At 37.9% G+C, this 21,340-nt stretch overlaps 1 protein-coding gene across 4 annotated transcripts in view; it reads left to right on the top strand.

The window, feature by feature from the left end:
• nlgn4xa (neuroligin 4 X-linked a) overlaps positions 1–21,340 on the top strand; it is a 122,485-nt gene that overhangs the window by 36,464 nt on the left and 64,681 nt on the right. For 3 of the 4 annotated variants that reach the window (XM_063009698.1, XM_063009697.1, XM_063009696.1), the window contains exon 1: positions 14,463–14,598. In XM_063009698.1, the coding sequence (XP_062865768.1) occupies positions 14,478–14,598 (121 nt within the window). In that variant the 5' untranslated portion in view covers positions 14,463–14,477. Of the gene's footprint in view, positions 1–14,445; positions 14,599–21,340 lie in introns of those variants that run through there. The other variant, XM_063009695.1, reaches the window with a different exon arrangement.

The following is a 21,340-nucleotide window of genomic DNA, read 5'->3' as shown; positions in this document are numbered from 1 at the left end:
TTTTGTTTTGTTTTTGGCGGATACTCAAAACTGGTAGCCTTGCAAACACCGAGCGCAAGGCAGGAATACCCCGAACAGGGTGCCAATCCATCTCAGGGCTTCTGCCATGACACCTTCTCAGACGCAGCCAATCATGTAGACCGATCATGCAGATTCGAACCAGGATGGACCCAGTGTGTTAGACCGTTGTGCCATCCAAGCACCATCTTATTTTTGTTTTTTGTTTTTGGCGGATACTCAAAACTGGCAGCCTTGCAAACACCGAGCGCAAGGCAGGAATACCCCGAACAGGGTGCCAATCCATCTCAGGGCTTCTGCCATGACACCACCTCAGACGCAGCCAATCATGTAGACCGATCACGCAGATTCATGCCAGGATGGACTCAGTGTGTTATCTAAGCACCACAACCCAAAACATAACAAATATAAACGTAATATTAAAGATTGTGCTGTAATATGACAAAACTGTAACCAATAGCTTATGGCAATTTAAACATCCAAGATTAAATGTAGGCTTTCCAAAATGTTGGTCCAACCACCCTTCTAAAGTTGTTTAAGGTTAACTGAAACGTAATTTGGTGGGTAGCACTGTCGCCTCACAGCAAAAAGTTTCTGGGTTCGATCCCCAGGTGGGGCGGTGTGGGTCCTTTCTGTGCAGAGTTTGCATGTTCTCCCAGTGTCTGCGTGGGTTTCCTCCGGGAGCTCCGGTTTCCTCCCGCAGTTCAAAAACATGTGGTCAGGTTAATTGGAGACACTGAATTGTCCTATAGGTGAATGGGTGTGTGTATGTGTGTCTGCCCTGCGATCTACTGGCGCCCCATCCAGGGACTTACTGTGTGCCTTGCGCCCATTGAAAAGCTGGGATAGGCTCCATTACCCCTCTGCGACCCTAATTGGATAAGCGGTTAAGAAAGTGAGTGAATGAGTAAGTGAAATGTAATGTTGTTGAGCAGTTTTTAGGACATACATTTTCATATTAAAGCACTCTAGTTTTGCTTTAGCATTATTGCTTATTTCTAATTTCACCGTTCATTTTCCTATCAGTCCTGACCAACGACCTCATTTATATAACTGGATACTACGCAGGCGCGGTTATCCAGGGGCAAGGGTAGCTCAGTGGTTGAGGTACCGGACTAGTAATCATAACGTTGTCGGTTCAAGCCCCACCATCACCAAGTTGCCACTGTTGGGCCCTGAGCAAAGCCCTTAACTCTTAATTGCTCAAATTGTAGTTAGTGATAATTGTAGGTCGCTTTGGATAAAAGCATCTGCTAAGTGCTGCAAATGTTAATGCAAATCCAAGTTCAGCATCATCTGCTGTAATGGATTTATTTACAAGTGAACATTTTATCCTCAAAGTTGATGTTTTAGAAGCAGTAAAAATGGGCAAGCGTAAGGATTTGAGCGAGTTTGACAAGGGCCAGATTGTGATGGCAAGACGACTGGGTCAGAGCATCTCCAAAACTGCAGCTCTTGTGGGGTGTTTCTGGTCTGCAGTGGTCAGTATCTACCAAAAGTGGTCCAAGGAAGGAAGAGTGGTAAACCAGCGACAGGGTCATGGGCGGCCAATGCTCATTAATGCACGTGGGGAGTGAAGGCTGGCCCGTATGGTCCGATCCAACGGACGAGCTACTGTAGCTCAAATTGCTGAAGAGGTTAATGATGGTTCTGATAGGAAGGTGTCAGAATACACAGTGCATCGCAGTTGCAGGGCTGTTTTAGCAAATGTTATGCCTGATCGGTGTATATTTAAATGATGACGAGAATAAGTGATTATTGTTACCTGGTATATTAAGAGTAGAAATAATTACTAAGGCTAAAATGACAATAATGAGAAAAAGGTACATGGTTTGTCTTCCAACTCTTTTAGCATTTCTTTGGGTTTGGGATGTCCAGTAATACAACAGGACGCTGGATAAGTCTGGATCTCTATTGAATTTGAATTTCTGAAGCAAAGCCTGCCAAAATCTGGATACCTTTCTATTCCAAAAGGAAGAGGTCAACAGTTTAAAGTTTATCGTAATGATCAGTGTCAGAGGTAAGCACCACCATCTCTGAAAATCAGATTTGATTTGTGCCAGCAAGAGGCACAATTGGCAGAGAAGAGCGAATTTAAGGAACGACTTACACTGATCCCCGAATACCTAAATCCAGTCCCATTAAGCTTAAACGGAATGTAAGACTGTGAGAGCTGACCTGCTGGTGTGTTAATAGGGTAGCACTTTTGAGATAATTGACCTTAAAGCCAGGAAATTGTCCAAATTTGTCCAGTATGGATAGGATTTATAGCAACCCTATTACAAGTAAATGAACATAATCTGCATATAATGATAATTTAAATTCAATTCCAGCATGAAGGATATCATGTGGGACGGGTGAAGATCTCAGTGCCTTAGTAAAAGTTCAATGGCCAAGAAAAATAGCAGAGGGGAAAGTGGGCACCCTTGCCATTCTAATCTGAAATAAGCGAGTCGTGTTATTAGTAGGGCGCTAATAAATTCATGGGAAAATGTGCTTAATTTTTATGGACTTTGCTTTTTAAAAACCACAGATTTCATAGATTTTTAAACAAAAGTGCCACATTTCACAGCAGTCATTAAATAGCACTCATAAATTAAGTGATAGAATTAATGGAAGCTAGAATACAAAACAGAGCCTACCTTAACGCAAGGGTTTTCAACCTTTTTGGACATACGCCCCCCTAATGTGTGCCAACCTTGAACTTGCGCCACCCCTCCAACCCAAAACCCCACAACCCTGCAACGTTAATCAATGCGATTAACGCATTAAACTTTTAATTAATTAAACAAATTAATTAAGATAAAACATTTTAATCAAACGATGTTTTATTGGGCTTTGTTTGTGCCACTTTAAATATGTGTCACTGATGTAATTTGCGCTGCTTTAACAGAGCAACATTGTGTTTATAATGTATAGCGATAACACGGGTCTTTCTCCATTTTGCGGTTGTGAGTTACAAATGACTCGAGCTGTTATTACAGTTATTAATTGACGCTTTAATGTCATCTTTGGTCAAAGAACGGATGTGTCTCGCCGAGCATCTTCGTGCACGGATACGTGTTACAGGCAAAATGAGCTCAGTCTCTTTATTTCACATGAATTTGGATGGAAAGCCCATGAACTGTACACGTCGTGGGAACATTACAAACACTGGTGTTAAATGGATCACAATGGACTGTATAAAAGCTTTAACATTGTTAATGATGTGGGTCCACATGACGTTATACGTGTTGCATCTAGAAATGGTTCATTGTAGTACCCTTTGAGCGCCTGTTTTCAATGGCAGGGTTACGAACAGGAAAAGATTCTCACTTTTGCCAGATAATGTGAACACACTTGTCATTTTAAATAACTGGCTAAAAGATGGGTAGATGTTAACAACTCTATATAGGCATTGGCTGGCTTTCTAAAAATAATTAAGATTTAATAATTTTATCATAATTATCATTTTTTTATTGGTAAACATGTTCATGCAATAAAAATGTGCATAACTCCAAATTTAGATTAGTTATTTTTGCAGTCAATTAATGGCGATTAATTAGTTTTTTTAATCGCAATTAATCTCGATTAAAAATTGTAATAATTGTAAAATAATATCATTAACGCTGTGCACATCATACATACCCTATCTAAATTAATGCGACGGCTGAGCCTGTTTCTGCTAGCACATTATAGAAATTCGTGGTTCATTTTGAGTTACAGGTAGTCATAAATCATAAGCGGTACTTGCTTTAGATGCTTTCTGCTTTAGAGAGCAGAAAACGTTACTTCACAGAGCCAAGTAGAGGCAAAAATACACCTATGGTTATATACGAATTGACTGGTAATATACAAATTGACTCCTGACTCACTCATAGCAATACTGTGAACAGAGCATTTCCCACTATACACCACTTTTAAAGACACACACACATCCGTGTCCTATAACAGCAGTCACTGTTTTTGTCACCAATTTATCTTCACCGTTAGCCCTGTTTTTAAGTTTTGCAAGCCAACAGTCCTTTTTTTAGACTGAACTGGATAACATTAAATGTGCGTGTGTGCGTGGTCAGCGAGACTAGTGAAACAAATTGCCTTAATTTCAGAAGTAAAAAAAAATCTCGTTATGTCATGTCCCCCTGGACAGGTTCTCCACACAGGTTAAAAACCCCTGCCTTAACAAATACATAAATAGTTGTTAGTGTTTTGACACTCCCCTCTTTGTGTCCAGAGAATCGGGTTGGGAGTTTTCCAAACTTAGTTTTGTCTAACTGATTGACAATGTAACCAAGCATCTTTAGAGTTTGCTAAGTTTATAAAGTATGGAATAAACTGTACATAGATAAACTATCAGGAGCAAATTACATTACTGGCTTGTTCTTTTAAGGCACAGACTACAGAGAGATGATCACATGTGTAGAGAAGCACACTTTTCCATTGATTATGAAATCCCCAAAGGGAAAAATGCACAGAGAGATGATCATGTGTGTAGAGAAGCACACTTTTCCATTGATTATGAAATCCCCAAAGGGAAAAAAATGCACTTAATATGTAAACACACACATCAAACATTATCAGAACACTAAACCACGATTGAAAAATGTTAAATTGCATGTGTGTACAATTGTTGTACCGATCATATCCCTTGATAAACAGTCTAATTGCCGGGGCAAAAGAAGCTCATCCTGAGTCTCTGAGTTTTAGCCATCAGACTGCGTAAGTGCTTGCCTGATTTCAGCAGACTAAACACGCATTTACCGGGATGAGTGGAGTCCTTGACAATTTTTATAGCTCTGGTGCTGCATCAACTGATTTAAATGTCCTGCACAAGTGGAGCTGTGAGAGGACAAACAGTGATGTGTGTAGAGAGAGTAGAGCAGGGGGTTCAGGACACAACGCTGTGGGACTCCTGTGCTCAGGGTGTTGGTGTTAGAGGTGAACTGACCCGTTCTTACTACCTGGGGTCTGCCTGTGAGGGGGCAGTCTGAGGTCTATGGGCTTGCAGGCCAGTTTGTGGGTGACTTTGGTATTGAAAGCTGTGTCTATAAACAGCAGCCTTACATAGTTCTCTTTGTTTCCGTCTGTGTGGGTGTTGGTTAAGTGAGGGTGGTGTGCTGACCGTGAGATTCCATCCTCAGTAGACCTATTTGGATGGTAGTCAAACTGGAGTGGGTCCATGGCGTTAAATATGAAGGAGCAGATGGTGTCCCTTAAAATCCTTCACGACTTGTGAAGTTAGGGCTTCCAGTCGATAGACATTCAGGCATGATGGCTTATTGTTCTTCGGTAAAGGACAGTTACTGAGTTTTAAAAACAGGTGGGGACCACAAACTGAGCTAAGTTAGAGGTACTCAATGGAGTTAGAGGTAAACAAAACAGTAAGCTGATCAGCGCAGGATTTTAGGACGTGACCAGCAATGCCATCTGGGCTGGCCACAATCCAGATGTTGACATGCTTCAGAGTCTTCAAAACTTCTACCTCTGAGGTGGTGATCACATACTCATTTCAGTCCACATACCAGTGCTAGTGTTAGCCTTCAAACATGCATAAAGTTGGGGTATTTATATTAAGTTGCTGATAGGTCTCGGCCTCTACCCCCAACCTCTTAGGAGCTTCCTTCATGAGTCTTTGTTTATATTCCAACCTGAGAAAAATGGCGGCACTGCTCTACCGATCAATGTCAGAGGTAAAAAACTTGGCACAGAAGAGAGAAGGTGAGGAACGAGTTACACTAATCCACAAATACCTAAATGCAGTCCTGTTATTCTTACACAGAATCTCAGATTGTGGGAGCTGACCTGCACTCTTAAGATAATTGACCTTATAGCCAAAATTGTTCAAATTTGTCCAGTATGACTATGGGCGTCCCTGGAAAAGATGACATCTTGAAGGCAGCATATGTTGCTCTAAGATCTCGATGTACTTTTCTGCATTAATTCTGCCATCACAGAAAACTTTGCCAAGGGCACTGACACACCCCCATACCATGACAGACCCTGGCTTTTGGACTTGTTGCTGATAACAGTCTGGATGGTCCTTTTTGTCTTTGTTCCGGCGCACACGGCGTCCGAAAAGACATGCAATGCTGATTTATCTGACCACAATACACGTTTCCACTGTGTGACGGTCCATCTTAGATGCGTCTGAGCCCAGAGATGTCAATGCCGCTTCTGGACATAAGGCTTCTTTTTTGCACAGTAACGTTTTAAGTGGTATTTGTGCATGTAACTCTGTATTGTAGTGCTTGACAAAGGTTTGCCAAAGTAATCCCTCACCCATGTGGTTATATCAGCTATTGTTGAGTGGCGGTTCTTGATTCAGTGCCGTCTGAGGGATGGAAGATAACAAGCGTTCAGTTTAAGCTTGCGCCCTTGGCCTTTATGCACTGAAATCCCTCCTGATTCCTTGAATCGTTTAATGATATTATACACTGTAGACGGAGAAATATGCAAATCCCTTCCAATCTTTCTTTGAGGTACGTTGTTTTTAAAAATTTCAATCATTTTCTCACACGTTTGTTGACAAAATGAAGATCCTCTGTCTTTCCTGGATGCTGCTTCTGTACCAAACCATGATTACAATCACCTGTTTGGAATCACATTATTATTTAGTTTTTTCACCTCATTACTAGCCCCTAAACTGCCTCCGTCCCAAATATTTTTGGAATGTGTTGCAGGAATGGAGGTATATTAACAAATGAAATAAAGTTAAGCAGACAAAACATGAAATATCTCAGGTTCTCAGGTCTGCAATCAAATAAAAGTCAAAGTAAATGTAAGGAACACTGCATTTTATTTTATTTGCATTTTCCATACTGTCCCAACTTTTTCTGATTTGGGGTTGTAGAAGCTGGCTTTGGATTTACACGTATGAATGAACAACATCTGCATATTATGGCTATTTCATTATATAAAATTCTATTCCAGCAGCAGAGATACCATGTAGGAGCCTTTATTTATATTCCAACACGAGAAAAATGGAGACACTGTCCTATTTACCAAATGCTTGCACTGGGGTTAGCTTGTTAGCTGTTCTTAAATTCAGAATAACTAAGGTCCAGTGTGTTTGCCCCTCTAGTTGGACAGCAGACATATTGAAAAATGTTTGCCATGACCTGTCTGAGATTGGTTTTGTAAAAGGTTAAATGCCATCTCAGCATCCAGCAAAACAACTACCCCAGTGGTGTCTAAAAGTTGCTCGTAATATCATATATATAATAATTGAGCAAACATCAAGTTACAGATGTCTGTTCTGTATTAATCCAGCTTGTTCCCTAGACATGATTTCTAGAAAGATCTTTTTTTCAATGGGGGTGACCAGCACTTTGGCAAGGAATCTACATTTAGTAATATAAAGGGATTGTAGAAGCTGCAGGAGACAGGATCCTTATTTTTAGTAAGAAAGAATGGTTATAACATTATGACCACTGACAGGTGAAGTGAATAACACTGATTATCTCTCCATCACGGCGCATGTTAGTGGGTGGGACATATTAGGCAGCAATTGAATATTTTATCCTCAAAGTTGATGTGTTAGAAGCAGGAAAAATGAGCAAGTGTAACGATTTGAGTGAGTTTGACCAAGGGCCAAGTTGTGATGGCTAGATGACTGGGTCAGAGCATCTCCAAAACTACAGCTCTTGTGGGGTGTTCCCAGTCTGCAGTGCTCAAAGTGGTCCAAGGAAAGAACCAGCGACAGGGTCATGGGCAGCCAAGGCTCGTTGATACATGTGGGGAGCGAAGGCTGGCCCGTGTGGTCTGATCCAACAGACAAGCTACTGTATCTCAAATTGCTAGAAGTTAAGAAGTTAATGCTGGTTCTGATAGAAAGGTGTCAGAATACACAATGCATCGCAGGTTGTTGCATATGAGGCCACAAAAGAAGTACCAACACAATATTAGGAAGGTGGTCATAATGTTATATTAAAATAGAAATGTAAAGGTATATAAAAAGTTTACCTTTGCACAGTTTTTAAAAGGTATTGTGCAAAGTTTAAGAAACAGGTTAAGTAATGCCAAGCAAAATGCCATGGTTGACAGGTAGACAGTGTATCTACAGAACATATATTATGAAAAAAAAAAAATCGATCACAAAGAATATTTCTCACCAGTTTAAAATAAAAACCTGGAGGGAAATCACTTGTGTATAAATATCATCCCTGCGTAGTTCATCACTGTCTGTGCAGTCAACATGACAAGAAAACTCACTCACTCTCACTCACTTTCTTAACCGCTTATCCAATTAGGGTTGCGGGTGGATCGCTGGAGCCTATCCCAGGTTTTCAATGGGTGCAATGCACACAGTAACACCCAGGATGGGACTCCAGTCCATCGCAGGGCAAACACACATACACACACCCTGATTGCATGTGTGAGTCCGAGTCGCACTTAAGTCGCACAGCAACTTCAGTCTCGACTCGGACTCGTTTCAAATGACTCGGACTCGACTCGTGACTCGCAAAAAATGACTTGTGCACAACAAAAGTCAACAACATTAGTTACGTGTGACAATTAAATACATTATATATATGAGCTGAAATCATTCTGACATCATATTCTGCTCTCTAATAATTCTGCCGTCTTAACCCGCAACGCACGCAATGGGTAAATGTTCCAGCCAATGGTGGAATGGTGGAATACCCTACATAGTGCACTTCACAGTAACAGATAATGTGAATGGAACGCGCCTACAGAATTGGCGCTAATTATTTTCATGCTTTGTGAACCAATCAGACCTTCTGATTTTAATTGTTAGTAAGAAATGCTGTTATTTGCATCTATTTAGTTTGCAGCGTCACACAGATGATTGTCAATGAAACGCTTGATTGGCTTTTTAACGGGTTCATGTTTTACTTCACAACCGGGAAAAGTTTGGAGGTTTTTAATTATAAGCACATTTACAAAATAATGGATTATATTCCTAATGGAACACACGCTTGTAAATTTAACAGCATCTGAAAGAACATAAGCTAAGGTAAGCAGTATTATGGATTTTTTGCTGTGTTTGGGATTTTGGCCGCTGTGCTGTAATTTTCAATGAAAACAAAACGTCAGTATAAGATCTTAACTGGTACCCTAGGAAAGTAAAGGCACGAAGTAAAACAGCAAAATACAGTCGCTAATCTGTTGTTGTTTTTTATCTGAATTTACAGATTATTTGTTTATTTCTACGCTACATTTCCAATAAATAGGACTCTAGCCTAAAGACTCGTGACTTGACTCGGACTCTAGCCTAAAGACTCGTGACTGGACTCGGACTCGTATTTTGTGACTTGTGAACATCTCTGCCACCCCGCCTGGGGATCGAACCCAGGACCTTCTCGCTGTGAGGTGACAGTGCTACCCACCGAGCCACCATGCCGCCCTGACAAGAAAACTGTGATTGTTTTTTTGCTTTTGCTGCCATTTCATTGCAGAAGTTTGACACCACGACAATGAGTTCCTCTTCCATCTCTAGTAGGAACTATTACCTAGGAATAAAAAACTGTTGCGTCTTATTTCACAATGATGTGGTGGTGTGAGAAAATGCTCAATGCTTGATTCTGATTGGTAATTGCCTCATTGCTTTGCTCCTTTGTTGTAGAACGTCTGAGTGCAGATCCCTGGTTTGGGGTTAGGCTTCAGAACCCAGTGCACTCTATCCACAAGTGGTTTCTTTTTAAAGTTTACAAGCTTAAAAGCTTGTATTTGGCCCTGATAGAGGTCACCACATGAGCAAACTCAGCACTTAACTCTGAATTGAACATTTCTGCAATGTTATTACATATCTTAGAGAGAATCTCAACCTTAAAAGCATTTCTGCTGCCAATCTAGAGCTTAGTTTTCACTTCTTTGCTGCTCAGTGACTCAGGTGGCATCATGGTGGATGGCATGGGTTGATGCGGTGACTTTGCTGGTTGCTGGTACTTACTTTGCTGGTTTTAGGCATAACAGGTAAAGAACACAAGAGTTAAACCTTTCTTAATGAGTACAAATGAAAATTATCAGGAAGTCATCTTCAGTGTCAAACTGTAAAAGGCAAGAGCACGAGTAGATACACTCCCCCACACCCAAACTACACATTGCCATGAGCTAGCCATGATCATAACCCTTTCCTCTCATTTGATTTGACATTTAGCTCAGGCTCGAGGAACCTCAATCAGCCAAAGATGCCACAAGCAGGAAGCACATATCCTGTTTACTATCCTGCGACTTCTTTCATCATTCAGATCTGCTCGGTTCTTTTTCTGTTCCTCATCCCAGCATTTACTTCTCATTTCATTTTCTTGGTGGGTTTTCAGTTTTTCTTGGCTCCAGGCATTCACTCTAAGGAGCTGCCACTAATGATCCACGATGCCCGCTGGCTATTTGTGAAATGGTACCCATGTCTAGTGTCTCGCCAACCCCGTCATTTATAATCAGCTCCCGCTTTAAATTTGCTACTCAGTGTAATCAGGGCAGGGGAGTCACAAATAGTCCACTCATCTTAAGAAAAAGGATGACCTTAGGGAAGCGTTCTTGCTCATTTCATTTAAAAGAGTGCTGATTGGTCTGTACCCAGCTCAGTCTCTGCTCAGGGCTGATTGATGTTGCTGAATGGGATGCCGCTATGTGATGTAAAGCTTTCACTGCATTTTAATGTGCTGTACCTATCAACCTTCTGAAAGTAAGTACATTAGTTGCTTGATTTTGTTTTTAAAGGTCCCAGTCGATATGAAATTCACAAAATATGTTAATAAAGGTTAATAAAAGTTATTGATGGATTATTATTATTGGGCTGACTAGCCCCTGCTAGGTACATTTGGGTGTTAGTGCTAAATTAGAAAAGAAAGTATTTTATTTTATATCCAGACTTTCATTCAACTGTTTATAATACATAAAAAATAACTAAAAATGAATAAATAAATAAATAATTATGAAAAGTAATAACAGAAATAGAAAAAAGAGAAAATCTAAAATTTCTCTGCATACAAAAAATATATATAAATAAAAAAAATATATAAATAATAATAATTATAAAATTAATCAATTAAATAATACCAATAATAATAATAATAATGATAATAACAACAATAATAATAATAATAATAGTGATAGTAGTAGTAGTAATAATAATAATAACAATAAAATGTTTAAATAATAAAAATAATACAACTATTATTAATATATTATATTTTGGGTAATAAACCATGTTAAAGAATATATTTACAAAAATAGAAATAACATGTAATTATAATGTACAGTATATATATATATATATACTGTATATATATATATATATATATATATATATATATATATATATATATATATATATATATATATATATATATATATAATTAATAGGTATAATATCAATTAAATAATAATAATAAAATACTGTAATTGATGTATTCTATTTTGAGTAATAAACCATGCTAATAAAGATATTTACAAAAATAAAATAATTATAATTAATATTATTATATTATTCAAATAAGTAATAATAATAATATTAATGAAATAAGTAATGATAATAATAATATAATTATAATAATAATAATAAAATACTGTTATTTATGTATTCTTTTTTGAGTAATAAACCATGGTAATGAAGATATTTACAAAAATAAAATAATAATCATTATTGTAATATTAATCAAATAAGTAATAATAATAATAAAACTGTTATTGATGTATATTTATTCTAAGAGCAGGAAACTCAGATACAGGCAAATCATTTTTTCATCAATTTTATGATACAGAAACATTAACTACACCAGCTTTCATTTAGTCTTTAGTAGTCCAGAGCCACCATTCCTTTGGCTCTTTAGGCCACTGTACTGAATCTTGACCCGTCCAATCTTCTGTCTATTTACAAGTTCAAGGTTTCATAAAACTAGGATTTAACTAAAGACAGGTAATGACATGATTTGACTCATCGTCGTACAATGAACCTTTTATAAATGGTCAGTTTGGAGATATTTGATGTGAGCATCAGTCGCATGACTCTAACATATGAGTCATGTGTAACTGGCAGATACATACAGACTATCAAAATGATAATTAGTAACAGAATTTAGTCCACGAGTTACAAGTTACAAGTTATTATTATTATTATTACAGGAACTTTAAAGGAGCCCTGCATCTTGTGAACACAGTAAACATGCTGAGTTGTAGTGCTCAATAAGCTTATTAAAATACTGTGGAGCCAAACCATGTAGTAAAATTATTTGATTATTCCAACAAGTAATAATATGGTTTTATCAGGATTAAGTCGAGGTGGCAGGAGTAAGTGGTTTACTTGGGTAAAAATTTTACTGATTACAGTACAGTACTGATATGATTAATAAATACATCAGTTAAAGCTGAAGTATGGCTGTCTAACATTGTCTAGCATGTCTATCATTTTTAAAACAGAATATCTTTTATTTAGGTCAAGTGGTCCACAACCATGACACTGAGGGTACACAATGGTTTGTACCACAACTGCATGGATTTCTGACAGTTCTAGACATAAGAAACCAAAATATACATAGTACAAACGTTATTAAACTGCTAATAAGTAGACATGCCAATATTCAGCAATGCAATATATCATGATATTTAACCCAAACTATAGTGTAAAAAAATGACAGGCAGGCAGGAGTACAAGATAGCGTAATATCGGTGCTCACCAATTTCGGCATCTGTGAGGTTATGTATTAATAGCAGAAGGTAGCACTCTCCTCCAGGTTTACTGCTCTGCATAGTGGCATCGCATGATCTGAAGTTACATAAGTGGTGGTGGCTGATTTTTTTGACCATCTTCCAAACTGGTTTCTGTTGTGCAATTAGATCAACAAATATGCTCCAAAAATGGCTTTAAAAGAAGCAAAAAGAGTTCTGTGGTTGGTGAATATTAGCTGTGCTATTTCTAAAAATAATTTGCTGTTAATATTGTATAGTCTAAAAATACTCTAATTGCACAGAATTAAGTCAATGTTTCATTATTTGACCATTTTAATACATTTGAATACATCAGTAACAATATTATATTATTATTATTTATTTGATTAATATTATATTTATTATTATTTTAATTTTTGTAAATATTTTTAATACCATGGTTTATTACCCAAAAATAGAATACATCAATAACAATATTTTATAATTTTTTTATTTGATTAATATTATATTTATTATTATTTTTATTTTTGTAAATATTTTTATTACCATAGTTTATTACCCAAAAATAGAATACATCTATAACAATATTTTTTTTGTTTGATTAATATTATAATTATATTTATTTATTATTTTTGTAAATATTTTATTATCATCTTCATTTTTGTAAATATTTTTATTATGGTTTTTTTTTACTCAAAAATAGAATACATCAATAACAGTATTTTAATATTATTATTATTAGTAGTAGTAGTAGTAGTAGTGGTATTTATTTGAATAATATTACAATAATTATTATTTTTGTAAATATGTTTTTATTATCATGGTTTGTTACCCAAAAATAGAATACATCAATAAGAATATTTTATTATTATTTTTATTTATTTGATTAATATTATAATTATGTTTATTTTTTATTTTTGTAAATATTTTTATCACGGTTTTTACCCAAAAATAGAATACATCACTAACAGTATTTTATTATTATTATTATTATTATTATTATTATTCATCTGACTAATATTATAATTATTATTATTTTTTTTTTGTAAATATCTTTACCCACAATATGAAAAAAAAATCAAAAGTCTGCTTTCATATTTGTACTGTGAGCATAACGTATGAGTATGCACTCAAAACATGGGAGCTGGAAGCTGTTTGTTGGGAAATTTAACAAAATAGGAGTAATTGAAATACATCTTCAGCTAATAGTAAAATCATGGTCATCTCTGCAGGGTGAAAATTGGACAACATCCTGTTTGTGATGCATTAAGGGGAATTTGACCCCCATCACTTGGTAGTAGGTGGTGACCAAATGCTTCCTAAAAACTGCCACATGACTCAGAGCCCATTTCTGGCCACTCATTACACTACTCACACTACCACCCACCTCCCTTACATATGCTACGAAGTTTCAAATCCATGGGCATAATTTTAGATTTGGCCTCCTATTTTGGGCCTTATAAAAGCCCACACGCTTTTCTTTTGACATTCTAATTTATCCCCATGGAGTTCATTGGGGTGGGCCACTGAACTTTAAACCACATTTTGTCTTCATGGCCCATGTATTGTGCACATAGGCACAAACATTATGAAATAAATAAAGGCTTTTAATAATCTTTGCCACAACTTTGTTTTATTTAATTCATTTTATAAACCTGTTAGCCATGACAAAACTCGATAATTACAATTCCGTCATATGGAAGTGTTGATTAAATGAAGATCCGTCTTAGATATGAACAGGGATCAGAAAGTCTTTCTCTTTAGTCTTTCATGCATTTATTTAATATTCATATTAAATATGTTGCTGTGTGTTTTTAGACATTCACGACGAGAATGGTCTGAGACCAGTCATGGTGTACATTCACGGTGGATCGTATATGGAAGGCACGGGGAACATGATTGACGGCAGCATCCTGGCCAGCTATGGAAACGTCATTGTGATTACCCTGAACTACAGACTGGGAGTGTTGGGTAAGTCTGATGGTTTGATTAATTTTAATAGGATCGCCTTGCTGTGGATGCTGTCTGTCGACATAGTGACATGTTCACATACACTAATCAGCCATAACATTAAAACCACCTCCTTGTTTCTACACTCACTGTCCATTTTATCAGCTCCACTTACCATATAAAAGCACTTTATAGTTCTACAATTACTGACTGTAGTCTTTCTCTGCATGTAGTAGTGTTTCTCTGCATGCTGCACCCTGTTCTTCAATGGTCAGGACCCCCAAAGGACCACCACAGAGCAGGTATTATTCAGGTGGTGGATCATTCTTAGCACTGCAGTGACAATGACATGGTGGTGGTGTGTTAGTGTGTGTTGTGCTGGTATAAGTGGATCAGACACAGCAGCGCTGCTGGAGTTTTTAAATACCGTGTCCACTCACTGTCCACTCTATTAGACACCCCTACCTAGTTGGTCCACCTTGTAGATGTAAAGTCAGAGACGATCGCTCATCTATTGCTGCTGTTTGAGTTGGACATCTTCTAGACCTTCATCAATGATCACAGGACGCTGCCCACGGGGCGCTGTTGGCTGGATGTTTTCGGTTGGTGGACTATTTTCAGTCCAGCAGTGACAGTGAGGTGTTTAAAAACTGATCCACTCATACCAGCACAACACACACTAACACACCACTACTATGTTAGTGTCACTGCAGTGCTGAAAATTACCCGCCACCTAAATAATACCTGCTCTGTGGTGGTCCTGACCATTGAAGAACAACATGAAAGGGGGCTAACAAAGCATGCAGAGAAACAGGTGGACTACAGTCAGTAATTGTAGAACTACAAAGTGCTCCTATATGGTGGAGCACTTTGTAGTTCTACAATTACTGACTGTAAGTGGAGCTGATAAAATGGACAGTGAGTGTAGAAACAAGGAGGTGGTTTTAAAGGTATGGCTGATCAGTGTATGCAGTATACAAAAAATACAATGTCACTAAAATGTACTAATAGTTTTATTGGGATTTATTGGTCATTAAGAAGGGGGAGCGGCTTGACAAAATTGTAGTTCCTTCTGTGCTACGCTTAAAACCACCACTTGCCACTTCTGTGTTTAATGCTCATAAGCGTACCTTGGAGCTCTTGGCTGGGACGGCTAACATCCTGTCTGACTCCCTGTGATTCGTTAAGCTCTTTTTTTGAAAACTTTCTGGTCCTGCAGCTGCCAGGAGCACCTTTCTGTTTTCCAATTTCTTTCTGGGTTTTGTAGCTACTACCAGTTTTTTTAGTTCCCCTGTTAAACAAAGTTGGAGGTGGAGTTGCACAAAATTGCATATTTGTTTCTTCTTGAGTGTTTTTTTGTACTCCTTTAATGCAGTCTCTGGCTTTTCTGTTCCCGTGAATTACTTCAGGCTGCGAAAATTTGGTTTTGTTGTTTTCAGAGATGGGGACACACAGCGACTTCAGACTCGACTTGGACTCGTTTCAAATGACTCGACTCATAACTTGCAAAAAAATGACACATGAACAGTAGTGTCAGCATGTGTTAACATTAGTTATGCGTGACAATTATATATATATATATATATATATATATTATTATAAATATTCTGCTCTCTAGTAACGCTCCGGCCATCTTAACCCCCAACGCACGCAATGGGTAAATGTTACAGCCAGCTTCCGGCGTAGTGATGAAGCGTCGCTCCCTACTCCCTACACAGTTTGAAGTTCACTTCATTTGAACGTTTTCGTTACCTTTGGATTGGAATCTTACTTCAAATGGTGGAATACCCTACATAGTGCACTTCACAGGAACAACTGGGTTTAATGGAACGCTCCTACAGAATTGGCGCTAATGGTTGAAAGACCGCTTTCTGAACCAATCAGACCTTCTGATTTTAATTTTTAGTAAGAAATGCTGTGATTTGCATTTATTCAGTTTCCGTCACACAGATGATGTGTCACTGAAACGCTTGATTGGCTTTCTAATGAGTTACTGTTTTACTTCACAACCGGGCAAAGTTTGCAGGTTTTTAATTATAAGCACATTTACAAAATAATGGATTTTATTCCTAATGGAACAACACACGGTTATACATTTAATAGCATCTGGAAGAACATAAGCTAAGGTAAGCAGTGGTTATGATTTGTTTGCTGTGTTTTGGATTTTGGCCGCTGTGCCGTGATTTATTGTGCACTTTTGTTTTGCAATGAAAACAAAACGTATCAGTTTAAGCTTTTAACTGGTACCTTCTTGTTACGGAAATTAAATTCATTTGCACAATGACTAGGGAAGTAAAGGCACGAAGTAAAACGACAAAATACAGTCGCTAATCTGTTGTTTTTTATCTGAACTTACATATTATTTGTTTATTCCTACGCTACATTTCCAATATATGTTTTGTGTATATTATATTGACTCGTGACTTGACTCTAGCCTAAAGACTTGTGACTTGACTCTGACTCTAGCTTAAAGACACTTGACTCAGACTCTAGCCTAAAGACTTGTGACTTGATTCGGACTCTAGCCTAAAGACACTTGACTCAGACTCTAGCCTAAAGACTTGTGACATGACTTGGACTCTAGTCTAAAGACTTGTGACTTGATTCGGACTCTAGTCTAAAGACTCATGACTTGACTTGGACTCTAGTCTTAAGACTCGTGACATGACTTGGACTCTAGCCTAATGACACTTGACTCAGACTCTAGCCTAAAGAGTCGTGACTTGACTTGGACTCTAGCCTAAAGACTCTTACTTTGCTCGGACTCTAGCCTAAAGACACTTGACTCAGACTCTAGCCTAAAGAGTCGTGACATGACTTGGACTCTAGTCTAAAGACCCTTGACTCGGACTCTAGCCTAAAGACTCGTGACTTGACTCGGACTCTAGCCTAAAGACTCGTGACTTGACTCGGACTCTAGCCTAAACACTCGTGACTTGACTCGGACTCTAGCCTAAAGACATTTGACTCAGACTGTAGCCTAAAGACTCGTGACTTGACTCGGACTCGTATTTTGTAACTAGTGAACATCTCTTGGTTGAGGTACAGTATTGTAGTAGGGCAGTGGTCGCTGAGTGGTTATGGTACTTAAAATTGTATTTTCCAGAACAGAAGTTTAATAGATAGGCTAATTGCTATGCAATAAATTCATCTCTACAGACTCTGTCTTGTAGGTTCCATGAACAATTCACACTTTTACTGGATACAGTTCGTGAAATATTAAAATAGCAGCACTTTTTTTTTCCTGTCATGCTTGGAAGGAGCTGGAGCTTCTCTGCTTACCATTTGTTATCAGCTTGAGCTGTCGGCAAAGCTCCCTATATTTAGTCGAGCTGAAGCCAGGGGGAAAAGGTGTTCAGGAGAAAGTGTGCACTGCAGGGAGAAGTAAGAGCGAAAGCTGATTCAGAGCTGAAGGTCTTCGTTAACTGTGCTCCCCTTCTGATTTTCATGACAGCACTCGAGAGCTGGAGAAGATAAAGGCTTGGTCTCAAATGCTTATCGTACTCAGCTCCCCAAAGACCTATGTGTACTGCTTGAGGAAATATTTGGTTAGCATGTTTTAGTACAACTGAAAGAGTAAATAAAATTATACAGTTGGTGTAGTGGTAAATAATGCATGATCATGACCACTGGGATCCAAGGTTAAGGCACTTTAGTAGGCAGCACTTTAAGATATCTAAGAATTTACACAGATTTCTTCTCGGGGCATGTAGGATGGAAAAAAATGTTGTCTGTGTAGAGAGCTCACTAGGTTTTCCTGTAAGCTGTGTCTGAAATTGCATACTTCAATACTGACAATAAAAAATTGCATACTTCAATACTTCAATACTGACAATAAAGTGCTGCTATTTTAGTAACAATATTTTGACCTAGTATTCATTAAACAGTACGCTAAAAGTACCCGGATGACCTACTGCATGGGCGGCCTTTTTTGAGTATGCAAACACAGCGCACTTGCGGTCCGATAATCCATCCCATAATTCAACTGGATAATTCATTGTATTGAATCTCAGCTCTGCCATCCGGCTGCAATAGATGCGATCGTCTCTGACTTTACATATACAAGTTAAACCAACTACCTGGGAGAGTCCTGACCATTGAAGAACAGCATGAAAGGGGGCTAACAAAGCATGCAGAGAAACAGATGGGCTACAGTTAGTAATTGTAGAACCACAAAGTGCTTCTATATGGTAAGTGGAACTGATAAAATGGACAGTAAGTGTAGCAACAAGAAGGTGGTTTAATGTTATGGCTGGTCAGTATATATATATATATATATATATATATATATATATATATATAGTATTTATGTATCATCATGTAAATGGGAATATGTATTGGCCTAGCTGTCCCAGTGAGAAGTACATAAGGTCTCAGCTGTTACTGAATCCTCTGTGTTTTAATTATTCCTTCCTTCCACACTTCCACACTATGAAAAATGGCATTTAGGTCCAAGAAACACATTTATAAAAGGTAACCTAGTTAAAAACCGCCAGAGTGTTTTATATTCCAGGAATAAAATTATTAAATTGGCTAACATGAGGTTGTGACTGTACATAGGTTGAGATAAATGATAGCTGGTTGAGGCAATATATCAAATGCAATAGGGCATTGGTGTTGGTGTTTGCTATCGTGTGTGTGTGTGTGTCCTTCTGAAAGACTGCACCATCTGTATTAGAGTGTCACATGTGGCCTGCTGACAAGGTGCAGCACATAGTGTTTAGTGTTTAAGATGAACTGAACTGAACTGAACTGAGACTTGTCACTAGCACATGTCTCTTTATCCCATTCGGTTGTTATATCCAGATGTGAAAACCTTATAACAGGATAACCCCAGCATTCTCTGTGACATGTATTGGAATTGCTAAACAGGCCTAGTTGAACTTGATTTTTAATATTACTTTGAATGAGAGGATGTTGCCTTTAATAAAAGAGATCCTAGTCATACGAAACTCAGAGGAGCTTGCCTTAAAGAGTGGTAGAAAGAAAGTTTTTGTCAGGCTATGATTGGTGATGGCATAGAGCAGGGTTTTAAATTTTTTTTTTTTTTTTTTTTTTTCAAACGACCCATATTTTGACCATAATTTTTATACTGACCCAGGCAACACAAACAATGCATCAATACGAAACACAAAACGTAATATATTTAATTATTTAAATGGTGGCAATCTGGTCCTACTGTGGCTAACAAGATGTAATGCAAAGCCTTCACAAGGGGGTGTTTGTGTACAAGTTTTAAAATGAGTTTATTTCTTCTCTTTTTTTTTTTCTGCGACCCATTTTTTTTGGGCTCGCAACTCATCCAAGGGTCGTGACCCAGAGTTTGAAAAACCACGGCATAGAGTAAGGTTGACAGTTGAAGCTGGGTGTGTCCAGACCTTCGCAGCCTGAATAGTGTTAATACACACTAACAAGCTCACCAGATAATTTATCACTTACTAAAAACTTACAAGTAAAATATTATATAAATGTGGAATAGTGTCCTACAAGTGATTTGTTTACTAAGGTTTACCAAGGTGTGAGACGTAGTTCTGTCTGCGTTGTGAATTAAACACTTACTGTTATTAGAAATTATTATGTTTACTGCTGTTCAAAGTCATGTTTACAATGACTTTTTTGGTGGCACGGTGGCTAAGTGGGTAGCACTGTTGCCTCACAGCAAGAAGGTCCTGGGTTTGAGTGAGTGGACGCGGTATTTAAAAACTCCAGCAGCATTGCTGTGTCTGATCCACTCAGTGTCACTGCAGTGCTGAGAATGATCCAACACCTAAATAATACCTGCTCTGTGGTGGTCCTGTAGGGGTCCTGACCAGTGAAGAACAGCATGAAAGGGGGCTAAAAAAGTATGCAGAGAAACAGATAGACTACAGTCAGTAATTGTAGAACTACAAAGTGCTTCTATACCGTAAGTGGAGCTGATAAAATGGACAGTGAGTGTAGAAACATGGAGATAGTTTTAATGTTATGGCTGATTGGTGTATTTAATCATTGGTGACTTTTCATTTCATTGTTTTTGATAGTGTTCAATAGTGCTAAGGCTAGGAACAAACTCTATGCTATTACATAAACACATATGACAATGCAAGGCCAATGCAGTGCAAGCATGTGCCCTACTGCACAAAGCTGACATGTTTCCCTAAGTTACTCTGGAGGTTATAAACACCAGTATTTACAACGGTAATAGACTCAACCACAAATCTGTCTTCAACAGTGAGTCAATTTGCAGGGAGTAATCAGATTAAAGTAGATGTATAGCAGAAGTGTGTCGTAAATTTTTGTACTGCCAAAATAGCCCTGGCCTCCCGAGAGTTTCGCTACATAAACAGACTCAAGCTCTTGAGTTTAGAAGACACACAGGCTCATAAGAGCCACTTGCAACTCTTATTTTTAAACTCAATGACACATCAGATGGATCTTGTGCAGTTGGAACTGTTGGCGTACTGTTGTAAAGCCTCTCGTGTTTAATTTGGCTGAGATACGATGGCTGAAAAGGCCATGGTATATGAATTACATTAGTGTCATATTCATCAAGCCATTCAATGACCCCCTCCTGTCCTGTGTTATATGGATGGGGGTATCACAACCCTAGTAGTGCACTTTTCCATCAGGAGCAATAACACAAATATAATATAAATAACACTAAAATACAATTGAGAGTTAAAAATCTGCACTTTTTCTTCTTTATTGTTTCCATATTGTTTCCAGTTTTAGACAATGGAAGAATCTACGCCAATGTGAACTGAATATGTTCTGGTGGTTCATA

This window comes from Trichomycterus rosablanca, chromosome 15 (assembly GCF_030014385.1).
Source record: "Trichomycterus rosablanca isolate fTriRos1 chromosome 15, fTriRos1.hap1, whole genome shotgun sequence".
NCBI lineage: Eukaryota > Metazoa > Chordata > Actinopteri > Siluriformes > Trichomycteridae > Trichomycterus > Trichomycterus rosablanca.
The sequence above is the reverse complement of the archived record's forward strand: the minus strand, read 5'-3'. Positions and strand labels throughout refer to the sequence as shown.